The sequence below is a fragment of the Gopherus flavomarginatus genome, chromosome 3 (assembly GCF_025201925.1).
Source record: "Gopherus flavomarginatus isolate rGopFla2 chromosome 3, rGopFla2.mat.asm, whole genome shotgun sequence".
Lineage (NCBI taxonomy): Eukaryota > Metazoa > Chordata > Testudines > Testudinidae > Gopherus > Gopherus flavomarginatus.
This window is the reverse complement of record NC_066619.1, coordinates 200,414,340-200,438,250: the sequence shown is the minus strand read 5'-3', so window position 1 is coordinate 200,438,250 and position 23,911 is coordinate 200,414,340. Positions and strand designations below refer to the sequence as shown.

Below are 23,911 nucleotides of genomic sequence, written 5' to 3'. Positions count from 1 at the left end.
TAACTCTTTGTATCAGCATTGCCATTGACTCATCCCTGTGCTGGCACATCAGAGGATACAGGTGCACAGGGAAATTACTACTCAGTCAACCAGCAGTAACCACCAGATAGATGTTCACTGGGAAATCTATAATCTGCTAGTGAGGGTATGTTGCATTTAGTGCCTGCTGTTGGCCCTGTCTTGAGAACCCTGTGTAGATCTGTAGAGCCCCAGATCCAGATATTTGTTGAGAAAGGGCTTCCTTAATGCCTGGATGCAAGAAGCAGTTTGCCGCTGTGGTGCAGCTAGCCTCCTTCCACTGATTTGGTGAGTTTTCTGCACTATTTCCTTGCTTCCTATCACAAGTGCTATTCTGTGCCCATAATGTTTGTACAAGAATGAAAAATTATAAGTGATTGAGTCTTTGCAATCAGGCAACTGATCAGCGGAGTTTCGATATTTGCTGATTTGTACCAAGAAGTATGAGATGATCATGAAATATTACCTCAGAGGGTATGTTTACACTGCAATTAAAAACCTGTAGTTGGCCCGTGCCAGCTGACCCAGGCTCATGGGCTCAGGCTAAGAATCTGTTTAATTGCAGTGCAAGCATTCAGACTTGGGCTCTAGGACCCTGCAAGATGGGAGAGTTCCAGAGCTGAGGCTGTGGCCTGGGTCCAAATGTCTACATCACAATTAAACAGTCCCTTATCCCAACGCCTGGATAGGTGGCATGGGCTGGTCACAGATATCTAATTGCAGTGTAGACATACCCTAAGTCACCTTTAAGAGTATGACTGAAATAGTGTTATCACATCTGATATTTCTGGGGGGAAATCAGCTAAAAACACCCCAAAAGTTGTGGAATTGGACTATTAACACCCAAACTAACCCCATCTGTCCAACATAGGTAATATGTTATTTGAGACTGATGCAAGATCAAAGGGGTTTTATTAAATATGATACAGCAGTTATTAGAGAGGGGAAGTAACAAAGATTGATTCCTTTCCCTTCCCGAGTTAGAGTACTAATACAAACATTAATGATAACTTTACAAATGCAACGTAGGACTCTGACTAATATGATAATGCTAGGTCACACTTTTACTTTCAACCCCCAGTGGCTTAACAAGAAGGGATAATGGTGTGATAGTGTATTATGGAGAGCAGGATGAGAGAGCTAACAGCTTGCAGACCTTGAACTAGAGAAATGTGGGTGTCCTTGTTTTTGATGTCTCTTCTGAAGCGTCAAGGGTTTGGGCCCATTTGGACAAGACTAGGCAGTGGCGCTGGAACATTTTTAATAGTGGGAGTGCTGAAAGCCAGCTCCCTGTCCACTCTTTCCCTCCTGAGTTGAGCTCGGGAGTAAAGTCTCAGGCACAGGGCTGGCAGCCAGGAACCCGGTGGTGCTGCAACACCCTTGCATCCCTAGTTCCTGCGCCTGTGGACTAGGGAGTTTTAGTCCTAATGTATTGGTACGGTTTCTTTTTGAGTTAATTCCATCTCCTCTTGGTTTTTGAACACACATTGTTTTATTTAAGCTATTTTGAATCTTAGACTGTTTCAGGGATATTCCACTACAGTTCATCCCAGGGAGAGAGGTAAAATTATCCTTCTTCTCAGAGGATATCTAACAGAGTGTGAATCTACGTGTAAGCCACACTCGGGGGGGGGCAGGGGAGGTTTGGTTACAAGTCCTATTCTATACATAACTAAGACGATATAAATCTTTATCATTATCAAAATCTCACATGTAAATCATAGTAAATACAAGCAAAGTGGACTGAAAAACTGAATCAAAATGATTAAAAACTTAAAATGAATAACTCAAATTCTTTTCAGTAAAAAAAAGTTTTCCTCTTTAGACTATGGTGGCTCTATTGATTGCATTTCCTCCCTTGATTGAGACAGCAACACTTTATATATGAAAGGTATCTGGATAATAATAAGAGATCCAGCTTTCTCCATTCCTTTGATTATTGGTATTGATTTCCTTACAAACTCAGAAGTTTCAAAAATCATTAATTATAATCATCAGAGGGAATCAATGTGGACTGACTATTTTACATGTTTTTTGAATGTGCCTATTGTAAATGAACATATAGAGAAAATCATTGTTTTTTTTCCATCTTAAAAAGAAAGAAACTTGTGCCACATCCATAATGAGCGGTGGCACTGAAATTTAGTCCTAGCTTAGAGTTTAGTATGATCTGTGGGTAGGTTTTATGCATCTTAAATCTTCCTCTCATAAGTGTAATTTTTATTTTTAAATATTTACAGTTTGAGAGCCTTCTGTGCTTTCCAAAAGGAGCAGCAGCAGTGTTTAGTTTACATGACCCCAGTTTCATGACAGCAGTAGCAGATCTTGATATCTTATCCCAGGGAAAGCATTGTTGGCCTCCCTTTCAGTTACATTCATGGTGGGAGTTAATAGCATATTTCAGCTCTAACTCAGCTGGAGAACACAGACAGCAGTGAATCTTTCACAAAGTATAAACACAATTTGTATTTATAGCATAGTTAATGTTTGCTAAATAGTTGGGAAAATTATCTGCATGTCTGTTTTCAGCAGGTGGGGCACAATCTTTGTTGTGGCTGCAGTGGGTTTTAAAAAATGGAATAAAGTGATTACACAACATTGTAATGGAATAGTAAATTTAGAAGTGGTGAATACAATAAGTGAAGAATTCATGCAGACACAGTTCAAAGTATTGTAGAAACAATCTTTGAAGCATCACTGGCCAGAAGTGTGCTGCCCAGATGGTATATTTGACACAGTGCAGCACAGGAACTGTGCGTGAAAAGCCAAATAAATGTTAAGGATTAGTCTAGTTTTAATTGAAAACCAGCATTAAAAAAATACCATAAAATGGTGCCAGATTTAAAAAGAATATAATCAAAACCAAACACATTGTTTTCATGACCAGCCAGAGACTGACTTGTCAACAGTGCTGTGTGCTGGACTCTGATCTCTTCCTCTGAAGCCTTGTGGAGAGGGGTCCTGTTGCAGAGGTAATGATTTCATGGGGAGGAGGGAGATGAATGATTTGCCGTACAAGTCCCTCCTGCTGGCCAGGCCACAAAGGAAAAGATTATTAGTCATGCTTGGTGGGTAAATGCTATTGTGATATCAAGTCAGGACTGAAAAGTACTAGGAGTGGGGAATCTTCCAGGTCAACTTTCAGTTGTGGCAATTGAAAAACATTTTCTTTGGAGCTTGGGAAATTTAGTTTTAAATGTAAAACTTTTATATTTAATTGAACTATAAACATTTTTACTCTAATAAAGGGAGCATTGCTAATGTAAGAACATAAGATATGCCCCATGATTTGGACATTTTTCCATCAATTCGAGTATCCTGGCTCAGTCCGTGGCCAATATGTGGTGCTTCTGAGTAAGCAGACCTAATTAACTTAGGTAAGAGTGTACACCTGTGTCTGGCAGTTGTGACTGTGACTTTAAGGCCAGAAGGGACCATCATGATCATCATCTGACCTCCTGCATGTCACAGGCCACAGAACCTCACCCACCCAGTACAGTAGTAGGCCCATAACCGCTGGATGAGGTACTGAAGTCCACAAATGTTGATTTAAAAACTTCAATTTATAGAGAATTCACCATTTACTGTAATTCAAGCTAGCAAGTAGCCCATATCCATGCTGCAAAGGAAGGCAAAAAACCTCCAGGGTCTCTGCCATCTGACCTGGGGAAAATTCCTTCCTGGCCCTGAAGATTCGGCAAGACCTGCCAGCCAGACACCTGGGAAAGAATTCAGTAACTCGGAGCCCTCCCTATCTAGAGTCTCCTCTCTGGCCATTGGAGATGTTTGCTAACAGTAGTTGCAGATGGGCCATACACCACTGGAAGAAACATCATCATACCACCCCTCCATAAACTTATCAAGCTCAATCTTGAAACAAGTTAGTTTTTTTGCACCCGCTGCTCCCCTTGGGACCCTGTTCCAGAACTTTATTCCTCCGATGGTTAGAAACCTCCGTATAATTTCAAGCCTAAAGTTGTTGATGGGCAGTTTATATCCATTTTTTTCTTGTGCTAACATTGGTCTTTAATAATTGACTTGCTTTCTGCAGGCAACATTGTTATGTCATAAAGAATGAGTTGTAGTTGCCTTTGACTTAACTTCAATAACAACAACAACCCTTTGGACTCTGAATATTTGCATTATTCTTCATTCTGTAGTGCATTTTACCTTGGTTCTGTTCTTCTATTATTGTCATCATCCAGCAGAAAAGAAGGGTGTCCTTTTAAAGCCAGCCTAAGAGGTCTGATGTACAAAGATTTAAAAAAAAAATCCCAACACCACTGCTTTATGCTTGGCAGTCGCAAAGCTTTCAAAAAGTATGGAGCTCATGTAAATTAGCTCTTCAACTCTGAGTGCTTGTTTTCTCAGCCCTGTGTAAAATTCAACAGGGATAGAAATCTTCAGCCCAACCACTTCTCACTTCTTCCTGCTTGATCTGGCTTGTGGAGCTATCAGTACAGGAGAGGGCATCAGACCCCATAGGCTCTTCATATTTTCATTCCTGCCTGGCTGGTGAATTTTAGATATTCACAATATATTTTTTTGCCAGTTTTAAATAAGGCAATAACTCAGAATGTTCCCTGCCTGTCCAAAAATGATGAATATATTCTAATTTCCCCCACTTTTTTCAGCTGGCAAGAGTGATGAATATGGGAATATCATAGCCGCACACCACCTCTATCCCTAAAATCAAACACTCCGGGAGAGTTCTATGTAACATTAGACTGATTTCTTGTTATGCCAGCATAATGGGGTTATTTTCATTCAGTTTAAAATGTGACCTAATCAAAATTGGTGTAAATTTCAAAAATAATAATATAAACAATAAAATGATATTAAAATAATATAAATAATAAAACTTTAAGAAATAATCGTGACATTACATTACCTTTGTCTGGTATATTTTCCTTTTAAACTGTTCATTATGAATGAAAAAACCAGACTGATGAAGACTCTGGTTGTATGCATATACCCAGTATTCATTATTTTATTTACAAAAGCAATAATTTTTTAGTGCATCAGGGAAGAACCTGTTTCTTGCGTGAGGAAGTCACTTATACTGAAGATGTTCGTCCCCATGCAGTTTCCATACTGGAAATCATACTGGATGGAATCACAGTTAGATGTATTTTATCAGATGATAAAAACAGTTAATTCAGGGCAGGTGAAAACTCTGTCCAATATTATAAAAAAAAAAAAAAATACAGCTATCCAAATGTTTGCAGTCAAGATGTTAAACTATCCAGTAATGCACATGTGAAATTAAATAATTGTATTTCTCTATTTACCAAAATATTTGACTTTTCTTAGTTTGTCGTCTTTAGCTTTGACAGATTCCGAAAAGTCTGAAGCTGCACGTTAATGGCTAGTATTTGTACCTACAGTTGTGTAGGAACTGGAATTTCCAGTTTGTAGAAAATTCTGCTATTTCAACCTTTGTTTTTGTCCGAATCAGAATTAAAAATGGAACAGAAGCCAAAAGAAGCTCAAATAATTAAAATAATCCATCGATGGGGCAATGGTGATGAGATTTAGTGCACAGTAAATGTAAATATTTGTGGGAATGTTGCAAACTACATTGTGAGATTAATGATCTTATTTTGACTTTTTATTTTATACCTTCTAAAATAAAATTTCAGAACGAAGTCATTTCAAAACAAAAAATCAAAATGTTCCATTCTGATAAGGTCAAATGTTTTTGACCTTCTGTTTTTGACAGAATGTTTTGACCTTATTGAAATCTTTCAGTTCAGTTTTTTCGAAAGAATATTTAATGTTTCAATTTTAACAAATCATCATCTTCTGCTGAAAACTTTTTCTCTCGGAAAAATTTCAACCAACTCTAGTTGTAACTAGACTGACAGTTCTTGGAATGCCCAGGACTGAGAGTCATCCCTCCACTCCCAGCCATAGGGAGACTTGCTGGTGCTTAAGTGAGTGTCAGCTCCCTGATACCACCAGCCTGATAGCCACCCAAACAATCTCCTCTGGGCTATGCCAACCCCTATATTGCCCTTGCAAGTTAACAGTAGGTGTATTGGAGTCCCTAAACCCCTTTGAAACATTCTGCTGTAGTATTCAGACCTTTATCCACTGAACACTCACAGTAATACTAGGTTGGCTGACTCCAAGGGAACAGTGCATGCATGAGTTTGAATGATTCGGTTCAGGATCATCTCCTTGTACAATACCACAGCATTGAGATATATTTACAGTGAAAACAACAAGACGTTTATTGTCAAAGGTTCAAGATTCAAGAGATAGTGAAAAAGGATAAAGAATCAACAAGGTTACCTATAAAGCAAAATCATAATACAAAAACTAGAGACTAAACTAAGAGGCTAATCTGTCTGAAGAACTTTATCACAACCCATTATCCTTTGCAGCATTTCAAACAAGCCTGGCTGATATTCTGTTTTCATGAATGTAAATACGCTGTTCATTTACTACTTAGGTGCAGGATAAAAGGGTGTCGTCTTTGCCTTCACCTTATGTTCTCCAAAGTTCATTGTTCCTAAGAGTCAGGATAGCACTCTCCCAACCCCCTAGATTATTCTCTGGTGTGCTGCTTTCCTAGTGACTTCACAACCCCCCACTGATTTTGTATTTGTAATTTTGTAATTGATTCCCTATTGTGTTAACTTGCAAAGCTTGATTTATATGTGGACTGATGGAGACAGGTGATAAACATCTTTTGTATGGCAGAAACCTGTTTGTCAATGCTGCAATGATATGGACTTTAGGAACGTATTTTTAGTATACATACATAACTCCTTGTACAGTGTTTGTACGTGCATTTCACAACAATTTCATGACAATATTTTCATGACAACCAGTGAGATCCTAGCTTTTATTTAAGTCCTCACATAATATTCTTTGGTGAACCAGAATTTACATATCAGGATATTCTTGTGACTCCATTGCCAGTTGGCTTTGAGGGATTCTTAGGGTCACATAGATGTATTGTATTTAAGAAGCATTTTTTAAAAAAATTTCTTGAACCATGTAAAAGAATGGTTTTCATTAAACTGAGTGATTAATACTAGAAATTAGTAAGGTCTTGGGGTTTCTTACCTGCACCGACTATGTTATGGATGATGGTGTACATTTTTTAAGAAGAGCAAAAGGTGTGACTGTTTTATATATAGAGATATGGTGATCACTAATCTCCTGATGCAGTCTGCTCCACTCCCACAAATATTTACATTTTTGTGTGCACTAAATCTCGTCACTCTTGCCCCATCTATTGGTTTTTACTGAGTTTCTTTTGGTTTCTTGTGCCATTTTTTTTGTCAGTCTCTTTGAAGTACTACCAGACTCATTTTTCTAGTTCTACTTTTTTATCTGCTTATTTCCAGTAGCCAGAGATTTAGGTGTTTTGAATGAGCACATCAGTGTTCCAGACAGAGATACTGTTTGAAATTATCCATGAACCAGTGCCTCTGAACATTATTGAGTGACATTTGTTTCTCTTGGTTGTGTCTGCTCTGACTAACTGGTTTCTTTCAGATTGGCAGCTGGGATTACACTGTAGTAGATGGACAGCTGCATGAACTGGAGATTGCAGTGAGGCTGTGCTAGGCCTCAATTTAATATGCCTGGAATGTATAAACTCAGATTGGAGCAATTTATGTGACCCTGATGGGGAAATCTATTCATATTTTCACAAACTGTGATTATTTCCTGTTTTACCTAAATGACTGCCATGTAATTAGATACAACAGTCTACTCATAATTTGTCTAGCTAAAAATACATAACTTTTTCATATATGGTTGCTTTTTCATAGCAGACTTTAAATGTATTTTAAAATATGCTTAGAGTGTTTTTTTTATAAACTGCTGAGTACATCATAATACTTTTCTTTCCCCTTCAGCTACAACATTCATGCTTATGTACAGCTCTTTGATACTAACAATACCAGGTATAACAAAAGTACCCAACAATGCAAATCTTTTTGAAAAAAATATTTAGGACTTAATATTTAAGGGTTGAAAAATAATACACAACTAATAAAGTTAGTAGTTTCCCAAGAGGCAAGTATAGAAACTTTTCTGAGCTAAGATAAATAATTGGAGTTTCTATAAAATCTTTATCTAAGGCAACACCAAGTATGTGGTGTGATTTGGTTGGGGTTTGGTTTAGTTTAGTTAAGTTTAGTTTTTGTTTTTAGAATGTAAGGAATTTATGCTCCAATCATTGTGGTCCATTTGACATTAGTCAGTTCTCATTTCTGCCTTTTGATAGTGCTTTCATATGTACTTGCACAGTTTTGTTTTTTTTAAAGCATTTTATCCCCAATGCAGAATGTCAGCCATAGACTTTGGGCATTTGTAATATTTTAAATAAATGTATAGGTGTTTGATGAGTGTTATTACTAATGAACTAGTAGAGGTTATCAGGAGGGTTTGAACATGGTTTCCACATCCAAGCACAGACCTCTATTATTTGAACTGAAATAGTAACTCAATTACCTGGCATCAGTAGCAGGCTGTTATCCTCTATGTTGACTAGATACTGGAGGGAGGACATAACACATGCTTTATAAGAATGTCACAAAGCTATGGAGAATACAGTGTAACTCTTGATCTGTCATCACTTCTTTCCCCACCTCTTTCTTTTTTATGCTTGTTAGAGTTCTACTCAAAAATATGTAAATTCTGCATTCTTTTTAAAACAGCAAAATTAGGTGAATAGTTGAGCTGTTCCAGGTAAAGGAATTGTGATTATTAAAAGGACTGAGTTCCTAAAGTTCTTCTTTGAGTGATTGTTCATGTCCATTACACATTAGGTGTGCATGCGCCGCATGCATGGACGTCGGAAACTTTTTCCCTTAGCGGCTCCCATCGGGCCAGCAGGGGCTCCCTGCTAGACCGGCACCCCACTCTGGTGCATATATATCCCTGCCAGCCCGACCCTCCCTCAGTTCCTTCTTACAGTCCCTGTCAGCCTTGGAACAACTCCTTTCTCTCCATTGAGAGTGTCCCTTAGCATCGTTAGCAGTTATCAGTGTTGTTTGTTATAGTTAACAGTTTCTTAGTAGATAGTTAAGCTTTCTTTGTTCTAGGTATGGATAAATTCCGGCACTGGCCCTGGGCAGTGTGTCTCTGTTGCCTTGGGGAATTGCATCAGACAGAGCGCTGCAAAATCTGTAAGGCCTTCAAGCCAAGAACTAAAAAAGAAAGAAACTTTCGATTGAAGCAGATGTTCACGAAGGCTGCGTTACAGGCCTCAACTTCGGACCATCCCACGGTTCTGGCGGCCTCTGTGCGGAGTGCCCCAGCATTGATTTGTGACCTGGCACTGGTGGGGCCCCAAGCCTACGGCACCGAGACAACACGTCTGGCCCCGGCACCAGTCAACTTTACAGGCCCGGTCGAAGGGCCTACCCAAGGCCCGAGGGCTCTCCTCACATAAGAGAGCAGTGCCCATGAAGGACTCAAGTGCGCGAAAGGGCAGTGCTGCCCTGGAACAGACCCCTGTATTAGTGGCTCCGGCACCGAAAGGTCTGTCGAGCCCCGGGGTAAGCGTCTCGTTTGAAGAGGAAGGGCTGGAAAAGCTCCCAGAACAGCCTTCCATGCCAGACACATTTGAGGCAGCAAAGGACCTCATTGAATTGTCCGCAGCGAGCCCCCTCCCGGCCAAGGAGAAGCCTCCAGCACTGAGACTGCCGTCCAGAGGCAAACCAGCTCTGGTGCACCCACCGAGGTCACCATCCTGGCACCGTTACTGGCATTGGTCCCGGACGAGCTCTGCCTCAGTAGACTCCCAGCTGCCCTTGACTCAGCGGGCCTCGAAGGTGTCTCGTCCCACCCCACGCTCGGCACTAGCCCCGCCACTCCAGAGTTCCCTGGCTCCGCCTCCAAGCGAACACCAGGATATTTCAAGGCCGGGCCCGACCGCTGGCCATCATTCCCAGTCTCTGGGGTACTGGTATCGATCCAGGGTCCCAGTCAGCAAGACGCCACTCCCGATCCTGTTCCTGGTCAATACGAGATTACTCCCCAGTCCCTGACTGGCACCATTCCTTGGCACTGCCGTGGCCCTCGAGGTCACCGTCCGTGGACTCTGGGGTGGAATCGGGCCGCTCTGGCTGTGCCCACAGAGCACCAGCCAGCAGAGAACACCAAGCCTCATGGTACCCACAGTGGGGCCCGCCAGGGCAGTGGCCTTTCTGGACTCCATGGGCCTACCACCAGCAGCAAGGGTCCCTCTCCAGAACATCGAGGTCCGGCTTTTCAGGACATTGTTCCCGCTCCCCGCATGGGCACCCCTCCTCTCACAAGGAGGCCATGGTTTCCAGACCGCCGGATGCATCACAGGCCGGGACAGCACTGAGCCCGGTGCTGTCTTAGACACGCTCGGCTGGGCAAACCCCAGAGGAGGCCTTAGCCTGTGAAGAGGCGCAGGAAGGGCTAGAGGATGAGGCACAAAAGGCTTTAACTTCTTTGTTCTCCCCGGATGAGGCCGTGAGCGGTTTCAGGGCCTCCCCCAATTGATCACAGGGCACACCAAGAGCTGATCCGCAGGGTGGCCCAAAATTTGGACTTGCAGGCAGAGCAGATGGTAGAGCAGGAGGATCCCATAGTGGACATCCTAAGCCCTGAATGCCCATCCAGAATCACGCTCCCGCCCATAAAAGCAATACAGTCCAATTATAAGACAGTATGGCAAACACCAGCCTCCAGTGCAGCAAAAGCAGAGGGCATAGAGAGGAAGTACTTCCCCTCTTCCAAGAGGTTTGACTTCCTCTTCTGTCACCCACCACCCTGTTCGCTGGTTGTGTCTGCAGTCAACGAATGGCAACGGCATGGACAACAAGCCCCGGCCGCTAAGGCCAAGGAGGCGAAGCGGTTGGACTTTTTTGGCAGAAAGAGCTATTCATCGGGGGGGGGCTACAATTGAGGATCGCAAATCAGCAAGTGATCCTAAACAGACACAATTTTAATTCTTGGGCAGCAGTCTCCAAGTTCAAGGACTCTTTGCCCCAGGGCTCACAGCCTGAGTTCACAACCATCATGGACGCAGGGAAGGCGGTAGCCAAAACCTCCCTGCAGGCCTTGCTTGATTCGGCGGCTGCTAGACAATAGTGTTGGGAGTGGTGATGAGACGCTTGGCGTGGCTGCAGGCTTCAGGCCTTCCAGCAGAGGTCCAAAACACCCTCCAAGATCTCCCGTTTGAAAGGTCTGGCTTGTTCTCAGACCAAATGGACACAAAGCTGCATAGCCTTAAAGACTCCCGGGCAACCCTCAAGTTGTTGGGAATGCCCCCCCCCCCCCCCCGGCGACACAGAGGAAACCTTTTAAACCCCAACCACCACCACAAAGACAGTACCATCCTCACCCCAGGCAGGAACCTTACCGCAGAAGGGGCAGAGATAATAGGCGTAGGTGGAACAACACGCCTAGCCAGGGCCAGGGCCAGGGCCAGGGCAAGCCATAACCCGGCAACAAGCAGGGATTTTGAAGGTGCGCTCAAGGACAGCACACCAAGCCCCTCACTGGATCCTCCCCTCTGTTTCATGAACCATTTGTACCATTTCTATCGTGCATGGTCCCATATAACATCAGACCGTTGAGTCCTGCGCACGGTGAAGGTGGGATACACTCATTTGTCCTCATCCCCTCCCTCCCACCCCCCATCCCCGTCCCTCTTCAGGAACCCTTCACACGAGCAACTCCTGATGCAGGAGATTCAGGCCCTTCTCAGGGCAGGGGCAATGGAGAAGGTCCCTCCAGACCTAAGAGGGAAAGGGTTCTATTCCAGGTACTTCCTGATCCTCAAGACAAAGGAGGCTCTTCCACCCATTCTGGACCTACGTAGTCTCAACAAATTCCTAGTCAAGGTCCACTTCCGCATGGTCTCCCTTGGTTCTATTATCCCTTCCCTGGATCTGGGGGATTGGTACGCTGCCCTCGATATGAAGGATGCGTACTTTCACGTTACCATTCACCCTGCTCTCTGGCAGTTCCTGTGGTTCACCATAAGCCAGCACTATTGCCAGTTTACGGTCCTACCCATCAGCCTGGCGATGGCCCCACGAGTATTCACGAAATGCATGTCAGTGGTAGCAGCATTTCTTTGAAAAAGAAAAAGGCAGGTATATCTGTACTTGGACGATTGGCTTCTCGTGGGCAGGTCCGAGGACGCAGTCCGTTCCCACGTGATGTTGGCACTAGACTTGTTCCACAAGCTAGGTCTCCTAGTCAATGTGCCCAAGTCCTCACTGATACCTACGCAAAGACTACACTTCATAGGGGCAGTCCTGGACTCGATACAGGCACGAGCAAGCCTACCGGTTTCCAGGTTCCTAGCCATCCAGCGAACTGTAATCCCTGTGCAACGGTTCCCCACAACTACAGTCAGATGCTGCATGCAGCTTTTGGGGCACATGGCAGCGTGCTCCCATGTAGTCAAATATGCTTGGCTGAGACTCAGATCTATGCAACTGTGGCTAGCCCAAACATACCGCCCCAGCAGAGACCCCTTGGACCTTGTAGTGACAATCCCGGCTTGAGTCTTGGACTCCCTCCACTGGTGGCTCCATTAGCAGGTAGTTTGCGAAGGGATCCCCTTCACTACACACAGCCCACCGAGACACATCAGACTTAGGCTGGGGAGCTCATCTGAGGGATATGCAAATGCAGGGGTTGTGATCCAGGGAGGAATTGTCACTCCACATCAATGCGAAGGAGCTAAGGGCAGTTCGCCTCGCCTGCCAGACCTTTCACGGTACCACAGAAGGCCACAGTGTGACAGTTCTGATGGACAACGCTATCACCATGTTCTACATAAACAAGCAAGATGGTGCCTGTTCCTCTCCCCTCTGCCACGAGGTGCTTCTCCTGTGGGACTTTTGTATAGCCCACTCAGTCCAACTAGTGGTGTCATACCTTCCGAGGGTGCAAAACAAGCTGGCGGACTGCCTCACCAGATCGTACCAAGTGCACGAATGGACGTTAAGAGTGCACGTCCTGAGATCAATCTTCCAGAGGTGGGGATTTCCCCAAATAGATCTCTTTGCCACCAAGGACAGCAGCCAATACCCTCGGTTTTGTTCCTTCCAAAACCTCAGCCCAGGCTCGGTTGCAGATGCCTTCGCTTTTCCATGGGGTGGGAGTCTGAAATACACCTTCCCGCCACTCCCACTCATCCACAGAGTTCTGCTCAAGGTCCACAGGGACAAAGCGATGGTGATTCTCATCGCACCAGCCTGGCCACGCTAGCATTGGTTTACAACCTTGCTGGAGTTGTCAGTGACTGCCCCGATTGCCCTGCCCTGCACCGAGATCTAATCACGCAGGACAGGGGTCGCCTGCTCCACTCGAACCTGCAGTCTCTACATCTTATGGCGTGGAATTGCTGTGGCTAAACGCTAAGGAGAATAGGTGCTCCCATGGGGTTCAACAAATTCTCCTCGGTAGCAGAAGACCTTCCACAAGGGCGGCATACCTCGCCAAATGGAAGAGATTCTCTTACTGGTGCGAACCTAAGCTCATACAGCCTCTTCAGGCCTCCCATCTATACTAGAATACCTTCTGCACCTCAAACATCAGGGTCTCGCCTCCTCTTCAATCAGAGTACATCTGGCCGCCATATCAGTATTCCTCCTGGGGGAGTCTGGGCATTCCGTGTTTTCCAACCCCACAGTAGTCCGATTTCCCAAGGGGCTGGAGAGGGTGTTTCCCTACTCGTGCCCACCGATTCCCCCTTGAAACCTTAACCTGATCTTAACTAAGCTCATGGGACCACCTTTTGAACCCCTAGCCTCTTGCTTTCTCATGCATCTCTCATGGAAGGTGGTGTTTTTGGTGTGCATTATGTCAGCGAGGAGAGTGTCAAAGCTGAGGGCCCTCACTTAGGAACCTCCATATACAGTTTTTATAAGGACAAGCTGCAGCTGAGGCCACACCCTAAGTTCCTCCCTAAAGTGGTCTCTCAGTACCACATGGGTCAGGTCATTTGTTTACCAATATTCTTTCCCGAACCACACACGGACCCGAGTCACTGCAGCCTGCATACCCTAGATGTCCGTAGGGCCCTGGTGTTCTACCTGGAATGAACCTTTCTGCAAGTCAACACAGTTGTTCATTGCCATTGTGGAGAGAATGAAGGGCCGCCCTATCTCTGTGCAGCGAATATCATCGTGGATCGTGCACTGCATCCGCGCATGCTATGAGCTTGCCAAAGTGCCAGCCCCGGCTATCACGGCTCACTCGACTAGGGCTTAGGCGTCCTCGACAGCCTTCCTGGCACAGGTTCCGCTCCAGGAGATCTGTAAAGCAGCCACCTGGTTGTCAGTACACACTTTCACAGCCCACTACGCAGTCCATCATCAGGCCAGAGAGAATGCAGCAGTTGGCAGGGCTGTGCTTAAATCAATTGTTCCTTGACTCCTACCCTCCTTGTATGGTAAGCTTGTGAGTCACCTAATGTGTAATGGATGTGAACAATCACTCAAAGAAGAAAAACCAGTTACCTACCTTTTCGTAACTGTTTTTCACGTCCATTGCACTTCCCACCCTCCTTCCCATCTGTCAGAGTCTCCGGCAAGAAGGAACTGAGGGAGGGTCGGGCCAGCAGGGATATATATGCACCAGAGCGGGGCACCACTCTGGCGGGACCCCCCTGCTGGCCCTACAGGAGTCGCTAAGGGAAAAAGTTTCCGACGTCTGTGCATGTGGCACACGCACTCCTAATGTGTAATGGACGTGAACAACACATCTCGAAGAACAACAGTTACAAAAAGGTAGGTATCCATTTTTTACTAAAGACCAAGTGTAGTGTATCACCAGGGCCAGTACACAGCAAATATACTGCTTATTTCTGCCAATTATTGACAGTTGTGATCTGGTAGATTTAAGATCTAATAAGGGAAAGGACATTCTCCTCTTTAATCTTCAGCCTGTTTCCAGCACATTTATCAAATTGTTGTGAACCATGCTTGTTCACCGTGGTTAATATTATCTAGATTGTAGTACATGAGGAATTTAACTGAGACCCTTAACTTAGAACCTTTAAGTAACTATCTGATCAGAATAGTTTTTCAATCACTGTTATCAAAGCTTGATTTTAATCATGATCCCAGAGGGGAGCAAAGCTAGTCAGTCAGCCATTAGGCACTCAGTTTCACTGTCTGATTGGAAACCTTTCCAATATTCAGTGTTCTCTAGTGCTGTTAAGCAACATTTGGGTGGAAAAAAGGAAAAGCAAGCAATCATAGTTGCATATTGCTCAAGCCAGTAGAAATCACTGAGGAACATGTGCGTAAATCTTTTTGAATATCCAATGATGAGGTAAGGGAGGCAAAAAGCCGAAGTAATTACTTTTGCAAGCACTGTTGTATCCTGGGCATAAATGCTGGGTGGAAAGAGAAAGGATGAACCCAAAGCTTTTCCTGGACTTAACACATGCTTGATGTTATATCACCTACTCTTTCAAACGTTCAGCATTTAAATCCTACTGGCATAGCAGTAACTGAAAATGCTTGCATTTAGCTATATAAAAGCACACTTTCAGAAAGTGGGCTCCAATTCTGCCTGTCAGTACATTATTATATAATAAGACTAATAGGAGTGTAACTATTGTAATTGTGCATGCAAAATGCGGTGCACATTTTCACATGGACATGCTCTGCTGTCAGACTCATAGACAATTTGTTGCTATGTAACTGAGTGCGCACTCTATAACTGATAAAACCCAACTCTTAACTTGTTTCCATTAGGGACTTTAAATCTGAAGATCATCTAATGTTATAACTTGCCTTTTCATTTGAAGGGCCTTCATCGTTTTCATAATTTCAGTTTAAAACTTTAGAGCTTCTTGCATTCTTCCTCTTTTTCTCTGTATCCCTCCATTTCCCCCTCCACCCTCCTTCTCTCATATTCAGTTTTATAGTTTTCAGACATAAACATGAAAAAGCAATTTTGACTTAGATTCTGAGTGTTTCTGCAAAGAAAAGTAACAAACATCTGTTTTTACCTTAACTATATCCATGTGTTCAACCCTCACCCGCTTCCCAAAATAATTTACAGCCATACTTGGTGGGTACTGCATACTATTAAATTAACTTTTTTCACAGTTAGATTAGGGAATGTGTCCAGAGACTGGAAATATTGGTGTTAAACAGTAGCCAAAAACTATATTTTAACCAAGCTAAATCATCATTTGTTTTTGTCTTCTCTCTTCCTCTCAATTTTGCCAAAGAAAGAGGTGGAGGAGAAAAGAAAAGATAGGGCATATATAGCAAATGGTTACCATTATAAACAAATGGAATCCGCCGACTGGTGAAAATTTGCTCATAATACTTGTGTTTATAAATTAATTGATAGTTTTCTAATTAATGTGAAAAATCCTTTGTGATATAAATAAGTGGTTTGAGAGACATATCATGTGGATTGTTGTAAAGGATTTGTATCACTTGTTTCACTTTATTACTATTTACAGCATCTGGAACAATTATGACCATACCTAAGTTATTTGTTGTAAAAGATTAATGGGCAGAAGACTATTTTACTAAGATATTTGAGAAGCAGTGAAACAGAATGTTGGACAATGCTATCTTTTACTTTGTTGTACGCAACATGTCTTCAGAGATAAAAATGTGTGGTACTAACAGATATTGTTGAAACAGAGATTGTTCCTTTCCAGTTACATGACGCCTTGGAGAAAGTTTCACCATGTTAGCTACACAAATTCCATCTTACTTAATGAATAAATTATGGGAGCTTGATAACTAATATCTCACAATGAAAGCTTTGTCCTAAAGCATCCTAAAATGATAACTGTGAAAATATTTTAAATTATCTATCATCATTTCCTTAAATTCTATTTACAATAGTTAATTGTCCACAGTACTGTATGCCATGGAGAGATTTAGCAAGAACACATATCCTCCCACTGTCAGTGGAGAAGAGGAAGTCATCCATCAGCATGACTAAAGCCATTATCAAAATTGCCCAGGAAAGTGAGGTTATATGCTGAGCTGTAATTTGCTAGATCCAGAAGGTCAGGTGATGACTTCTTCATTACTGTCCAAACAGTTGCATGCTCTAAGATGAGTAGTAAGTTTTCCACTTCAAAAGAGATATTAATTATCTGTCAGTAGAGGCTACATGTGATCCTGGATGATCTTCTCTTACCACGAGGAGCAGAAGTCTGAGTTACAACTCATGGCTAAAATGCCCTTTACTACTTTAAGTGTCTCTTTTGCTATGTGAATGGAAAAAGTAAAGACTGATTCCAGTCCTGACATCATACATTTCCTGTTGTTTGGGGAGGTCCTCCTGGATTCAGTTGATCTATGCTATGCAATAGCTTACAGTTCTTCAGACCATGTGATGCTGGCGTCTGGAGTGATTTTTGGAGGCAACCGGGGATTATGAAGTGAATCACTGTGCTGAAGAGCTCTCCTAGTTGTCGTTAAAAGGCTGCAGGTGTTTGAAAAGAAAACATTTCTTTGCCTTCCCTCACAATTGTGGAAAAGGAGTGCAAACATTTCTTGTATTGAAGTCTGTCTGCTACTGCCTTCAATTTACACATCAGTGCCCAAATTTTCTTTCCTCCTTTTTCATTTGTCACAGATCTTCAGAGAACATAGAAATAGGAGAAAAGAGCTCATTTGTGCTGTCAGTGTGTCTGTGGCTGTTGTACTGTGTGTATGGTTATAGTATTTCAACAGATCTTTTTCTCCTTGGCTATTTGGTAGGGAATGACTTTTTAATATTAATTTAGGTCAGGATTTCTCAAACTTTTGTACTGGTGACCTCTTTCACATAGCAAGCCTCTGAATGTGACCCCCCCCCTTATCAATTAAATACACTTTTTAATGTATTTAACACCATTCTAAATGCTGGAGGCAAAGCAGGGTTTGGGGTGGAGGCTGACAGCTCACGACCCCCCATGTAGTAGCTTCACAACCCCCTGAGGGGTCCCAACCCCCAGTTTGAGAACCCCTGATTTAAGTGGCTCCATAATCTAACTAACAGGGCTGTCGCACTTTCTGGGTATTTGGAATTTTGTCTTTGGTTGGAGAAGGAAATGTGCCTATCTCAGGATAGGAAAGCTATCCCTTTGTGAACTCCTAATCCATAGATCAGGTCTAGTGTGTACCAGGTTGTATGCATGATCCAGACATTGCCTGGAGTTTGATAGATTTTGGGCCATAGCCTCAGGGAAGTGTGTGTGTGTGGCTGCATGTAGTTTTTGAGGTCTTCTAGGCAATGATCCTTGGCAAGGTCACCATCATAATGATCAGCATCTCTGTCCATTTCAACAGGAAACCTTTTGTTTGGAGGTCTGTAGATTAGAAGGATGTAAGTCTGACTTTTGTTTGTTGACATGCAGGTTGAGTGGATATATTCAAATAATTTTTTCAGCTCCTGGAGATCTTCTTCTGTATTTTAAGGCTGGATGGGAAGAGGATGGCTGCCCTGCCAGTGCTCTTTTGTATTATGGGAGTGTGATATCCTAAGTATCCTGAGAGGATTGTGTGGGTCAACAGTGGATATACAGTGTTGTCTAACAGAGTTTCCGTGTTGCTGAGTGAAGGTGGGAGTCTTAACTGCTATGTGGTCTTGACTGGAGAATATGTGCTTGACCACTGATCTTTCATTGATCAGCACATTTTAAAGGTGTGAATTAGTGCAGTTTTGTTCAGTGTGTTCTTGTGTGTGGTGGCTGTAGGTGGAGTGTGCTGCATTAGTAGTAGATATTTTATTTTCTTTCTTGTTAGTTTCTGTTTGCAGTACTTTGGGGGGTTTTGTGAGTCTTGATGCTGTGCAGGGAGGGTGGTATGTAGTGGTGCCATCCTATAATGAGGATAGTTGTTAAAGAATGCACCAGGAACGTTGGGCGTGACAACACTCTTTGCATGTGGACTGTGATGTGGGAAAGGGCGGAACTTGTGTAGGTCTGTTGTGGAACAATGTAATAGGAAAGTGACAGGCCAGAAGCATCTTATCCATTAGGAAGCCTGTACTGTAACTAGTGCTCACTTCTGGCTAAGAGTTAGAGTACAAAGTTTTGGCTCAAGAACAAATTACTTGTTTTGCATTATATCTGAGACCCTTATCTTTTACAAGGAGATTATTATTCATATAGGTTCTACAGCTTTGTCCTACATAGTTTCATATGCAAATAATAAACTGCAGCCAAGAATTACTTAGCACTGTCCCTACCACTTCCTTTCTGGTTCACCTAAGAGAGCTGCTATCCATAAAGGGCCAACTTTTCATTGCATTTGTGAGTACATTTGAACGTAGCACATCCAACCACTAGAGAGTAGAGACTCTAACTGGCTTAGTATGTTGCAGTGTTTGATCACCAGTTGGCAGATAGGTCAATTTGGTTTTGGACTGTGATTATGTTGTGGCTTGATAGTGCCCATTGGCTTTTGGCATAAGAGTGTGTGTGTGTGTGTGTGTATTTTAAAAAGTCAGGTTTTTAGGCTATTGAGCTTTAATACGCTTAGGATCAGATTCTGAGACACTCCTTGGGCAGTCCAGATGAAATCATTGCAGTGGGAGCGCTCAATGAGAAAGGGTATCAGAATCTGTCCCCATCATATTTGCAACATTTGTTTTAGCTTATTCAAATATATCAAAAAAAAATTTACCTTATCAGAAAAGTCAAATGCTTTTGGAATGGCACATTTCTTATCTATAAGGATGGCTGTCTAATTAAACCTCAAATCTTCAGCGAGAACTTCAGATAGCGTTTGTTTTTTGCTTTTGTCGTTTCTGCATTGAGCAATGTCATCTCTGAGTAGTAATTTATTCTCATCTGAAATGAATGAGCTAGTGAAAATTCACTGGAGGTGTTACCACACCACAGAAATATTAACCAGTGGTTAAAAATACAAAGTGCCAGGTAAGTTGTAGAAGCATGAAGAGCCTTTTATGTGAAAGTCAGTCAGGGTTCTTTGTGTGAAGCAACTAGAAAATAGAGGCATTGAAGTGGATAAACATAATGGTCTAAACATTCAAAGGTGACTATTGTTATGGGTGCTTCGATTTTGGGGCACTCTGTTGGATCACTTTAAGGGGCCTGATGTTTCAGAGGATGGATGCTTCTGAAAATCAGGCTTTAAGGTTTTTCATAATCTCTTAATCTCTTTTAGACCTGTAGTACAAACACAGAAAATCTAGATGGACAGATGTAGGCAGGTGGTAGAGGGTTCTTACATCTCAAAATGTTAACTTACAAGAATAGCAGAGTATGAGGTTGCATTTCCTTTGATTGTTTATGTGATTAGGTGTCTAGAGAGAGATTCTGGCAATTTAAATAACATATTTCATGGTGAATGTATATGGTAGAATTTATTTAAAGTTTGTGCTGTTTTTTTGCATTCCAGTTCTATCTCCTCTACATTCTTATTGGTTGTTAGTAGTATAATGCACCCTACAATTAATTTCTTCCTTTTTTGTAAAAATGTACTGAAAAAATACATGCTATGTTACCCTTTTTGTTGTCTTAATTATTGACATGAAACTGGATGCTTGAAGTTAAACAAAAAGTTGGAGGCTTTCTTAGTACCTGTAAAAGATTAGCTTTTGTTCCTGAAGTATGACGTAAGAAGGATAAGCCAGTGTTAGAAAGGAGAAATGGAGCCAATAAGGAGGGTTACTGATTATAATAGCCAGTTTCTGTTTAATATCACTGAGCAGGAAGAGGTTTTGCAGTTTCTCATGGAAATAGCATCCACAGTCCTAAAATGATTACCTCATTCTCAGTACCAGTGCCAAGCACTTAGCCCCACAGTGAACACACGGGGTTGATTTTCAACATGAAAAAAGCCAGAAGTGTGGAATGACATTTTCAGGTGACAGTTATGGTTCTATTGCCTGTAATTAGCACCTCTTAACATGCAAACCTGCCTGTGCCTTTTCCAGGCTGTTGAAGCTCAAATACGAAGTTTTGGACAGACCCCTTCCCAACTACTCATAGAGCCACATCCTCCAAGAAGTTCTGCCATGCAGGTGGTATGTATCATGTTAACTCTTTGTGACCCATTCACTTTTGTTTATTTCTGCACTGTTGCTTTAAATGTTGAGATTTTTTTTTTTCCTTTTTGGGATGTGTGTGTGTGTGTAGGAATTTAAGAGTCTGTGCATTGAATTATAAGCACAACTGTTAGTCATTGCTACTGTACTCAATACTTGACTATTATTAATTCATTGATTGCTAGAAAGGTTATGCCAATTCACAATATAGACACTTATCAGTGTTACCTAAAAACACTTTGTCAGTGTAATTTGCTAATGTCTTAGAACTCGTAGATCCAAACGTTTCAGTATTTCAAGCCCAATCCTCTGAGATTATACTGAGGTGCCAAGCATCCACAACTCCCTTTGAATATCAGTGGAGATGAGGGGTCTCAGTACCTCTCAGACTGCATTCAGCACCTTATAGGATCTGGCTCTTAGAATCTACGGCCCCTATGCTGCTTTTCTTTTCTCTGAATGGAAGGGAGCTTGTACCAGTGGAGTCAGGCTAAATGTTATGAGGAAGACAAGAGCCTCCAGAAGTTGAACCATGTGTAGAAGATTTATAGGTGGAGAGCGGGAAGGACTGAGAGCCATTATGTGCTATCATGTAGACCAACTCCTGAGGTGAATGCCAGGTGCTGGTACTTGGGGAAGGAGGTACCTGGAAATATATATCTCCTTGGGTATTTGTGCTGGTGGGAGCTAGTTAAGCTGGAAACAAGGGAATATACCCAGCCTTAGGAAGATCCCCTAAGAGTTCTGGATTTAGGAGGTGGAATCCCTAATCTTTCCCCCAGGCATAACCTTTCCCCTAAAAAGTAGAAATTCTTGAGATGAAACTTGCATAGTGAAGAATTTGTTTTAATGTGTTTTGCAGTAACACTAGGATGATAACATCCAGGCACTGAGTATTAACATGCTTTCTATTTTACCTCTACTTATTTGTAAATATAATTTTATTAACACAATTATTTTTTATGACTGATTATTTTCCATTTTATGCCATATGGAGCCCCAGGGTCTAAAATAACTTCATCTGTATCATCACAGAATTGAGAACTAAGTGTGTTAAATTATATTGTGACAGAATGAACCAAACATTCTATTAATTCATGAGTCGCAATATGTTACATTTTCTTAATGGTCAGAGATGGTCGACGGTTTTTAAAAACAAGTGTAAACAAGGGAATTCTATCTTTTAGGGTCTTTGAAACTTATGTTGTTAGGGTTAAAAATGTCACTGGGTGGAAAGAGTTTTTAGATGAAATACACAACCCCCCCTAAAATTAATATATCATTACTTACATACCATGTACAATAGAAGCCTAGCAGACCTAAAACTTCTTATCCATGAACTACCAGCCTGTGTCTATTGACTTCCTTCTCACTGACTCACAGGTTTAGCTGAATAAATTTGATGTGGTACCAAGCAGTTTGTGTAATAAGGACTGTACAGTTTCATCAGAGTATAGTATGTGATGATGTCCCTAGTAAATATTGGGCATCTAATGAAAGGAGTTACATTTCATGAAGTTAATTATATCTAACTTCTGTAGCTTTACATACAGAAACTAAGTTTTGGTTCACATTCTTACTTTACGATCTCCTTTGGTTATTAACATATAATTTTACAAAGTGTTATTCTAATAATTTAAAAAACAGTGTAAGTCTTCCATGGGGGGGGGGGGGGGGAATTGGGATTATAGTGTATTATATGGGGAAGAGGAGCTTTTTTCCATCACACGTAAGAATGCTTTATCATTGTAATCATTGTACTATTCACTAAAGTTTCATTGGTTTTTTTTCTGTCTGTGTGAATACAGCAGAAATTAAAGCCACCATGTGCTGTTAAGTGCACAAGCCATAATATACACCAGGTGTAGTAATTAGCAGTCACACGAAGGCTGCCTATATGTCTGGTTTTGCTGCTGTTGCTGTATCCCCCTGTGTTTTCACACCATCAGATAGCTGGATTTAATTGAGGCCACATCAGATGAGGCATTACTGACACCTTTAATTGAATGAGCATCCAGGGAGGATTAACTCATAATATTGATTGGCTTTTAGCCACTTGTTCAGAAGGGTGTCTGGGTAGCTTATTAGTTGCTTTTATTTACACCTTTATGCAAAGACTAAATAGGAATTCAGAGTGCAATATGTTTTTCTAAGTACTCTTAATAACTTTTTTAAAAGGTGTGATAATAAAAATGCAAATGTATTTAATTTCTTTTATTAGTTCTGTATAAATATATATTAAATGTATGCACTTACATACAAATTTATATATGCATATATGTACTGGAACATTGCAGGTAGAAAACAGCCAAGTGTACTGATCAGTATATTTTTATAAAGATATTAATTTAGTTATTGGGAAGAAGAAATACTAAAGGAATATGGATGAGAGTGGACAGTACAGTAATAACTCTGTCATCATAGCTTTTACTTATTTTGGTGCACCATATATTAGTGAAAACAAACTTGTTAAGTTCTGTAAAAAGCGACAGAGTCCTGTGGCACCTTATAGACTAACAGACGTATTGAAGCATAAGCTTTCGTGGGTGAATACCCACTTCGTCAGACGTATGTAGTGGAAATTTCCAGAGGCAGGTATAAATATGCAGGCAAGAATCAGTCTAGAGATAACGAGGTTAGTTCAATCAGGGAGGATGAGGCCCTCTTCTGTTACTTTCTCAGTTCTGTAACTGTTTAACATGCAAATCACATGGATTTACCAAACCTATGAAAATCAATATTTGATTTTAACATTTTCAGTGATCTTGGAGGTCTTAGTTATAAACTTTCTAATTAATTACATTGGAAACAAAACTATGATATTGATTGGGCTACGGAGAATCTAGATTTATTTCCTCTCTTTGGCTTTTGTAGGAAGCAAAGGTATTTG

At 41.8% G+C, this 23,911-nt stretch overlaps 1 protein-coding gene across 5 annotated transcripts in view; it reads left to right on the top strand.

Annotated features, from left to right (window-relative positions):
* Positions 1-23,911, top strand: part of LRBA (LPS responsive beige-like anchor protein) — a 590,754-nt gene that overhangs the window by 519,248 nt on the left and 47,595 nt on the right. For all 5 annotated transcript variants that reach the window (XM_050946210.1, XM_050946208.1, XM_050946209.1 and 2 more), the window contains one exon: positions 20,911-21,000. In XM_050946210.1, coding sequence (XP_050802167.1) covers positions 20,911-21,000 — 90 coding nt within the window. The remainder of the gene's footprint in view (positions 1-20,910; positions 21,001-23,911) is intronic.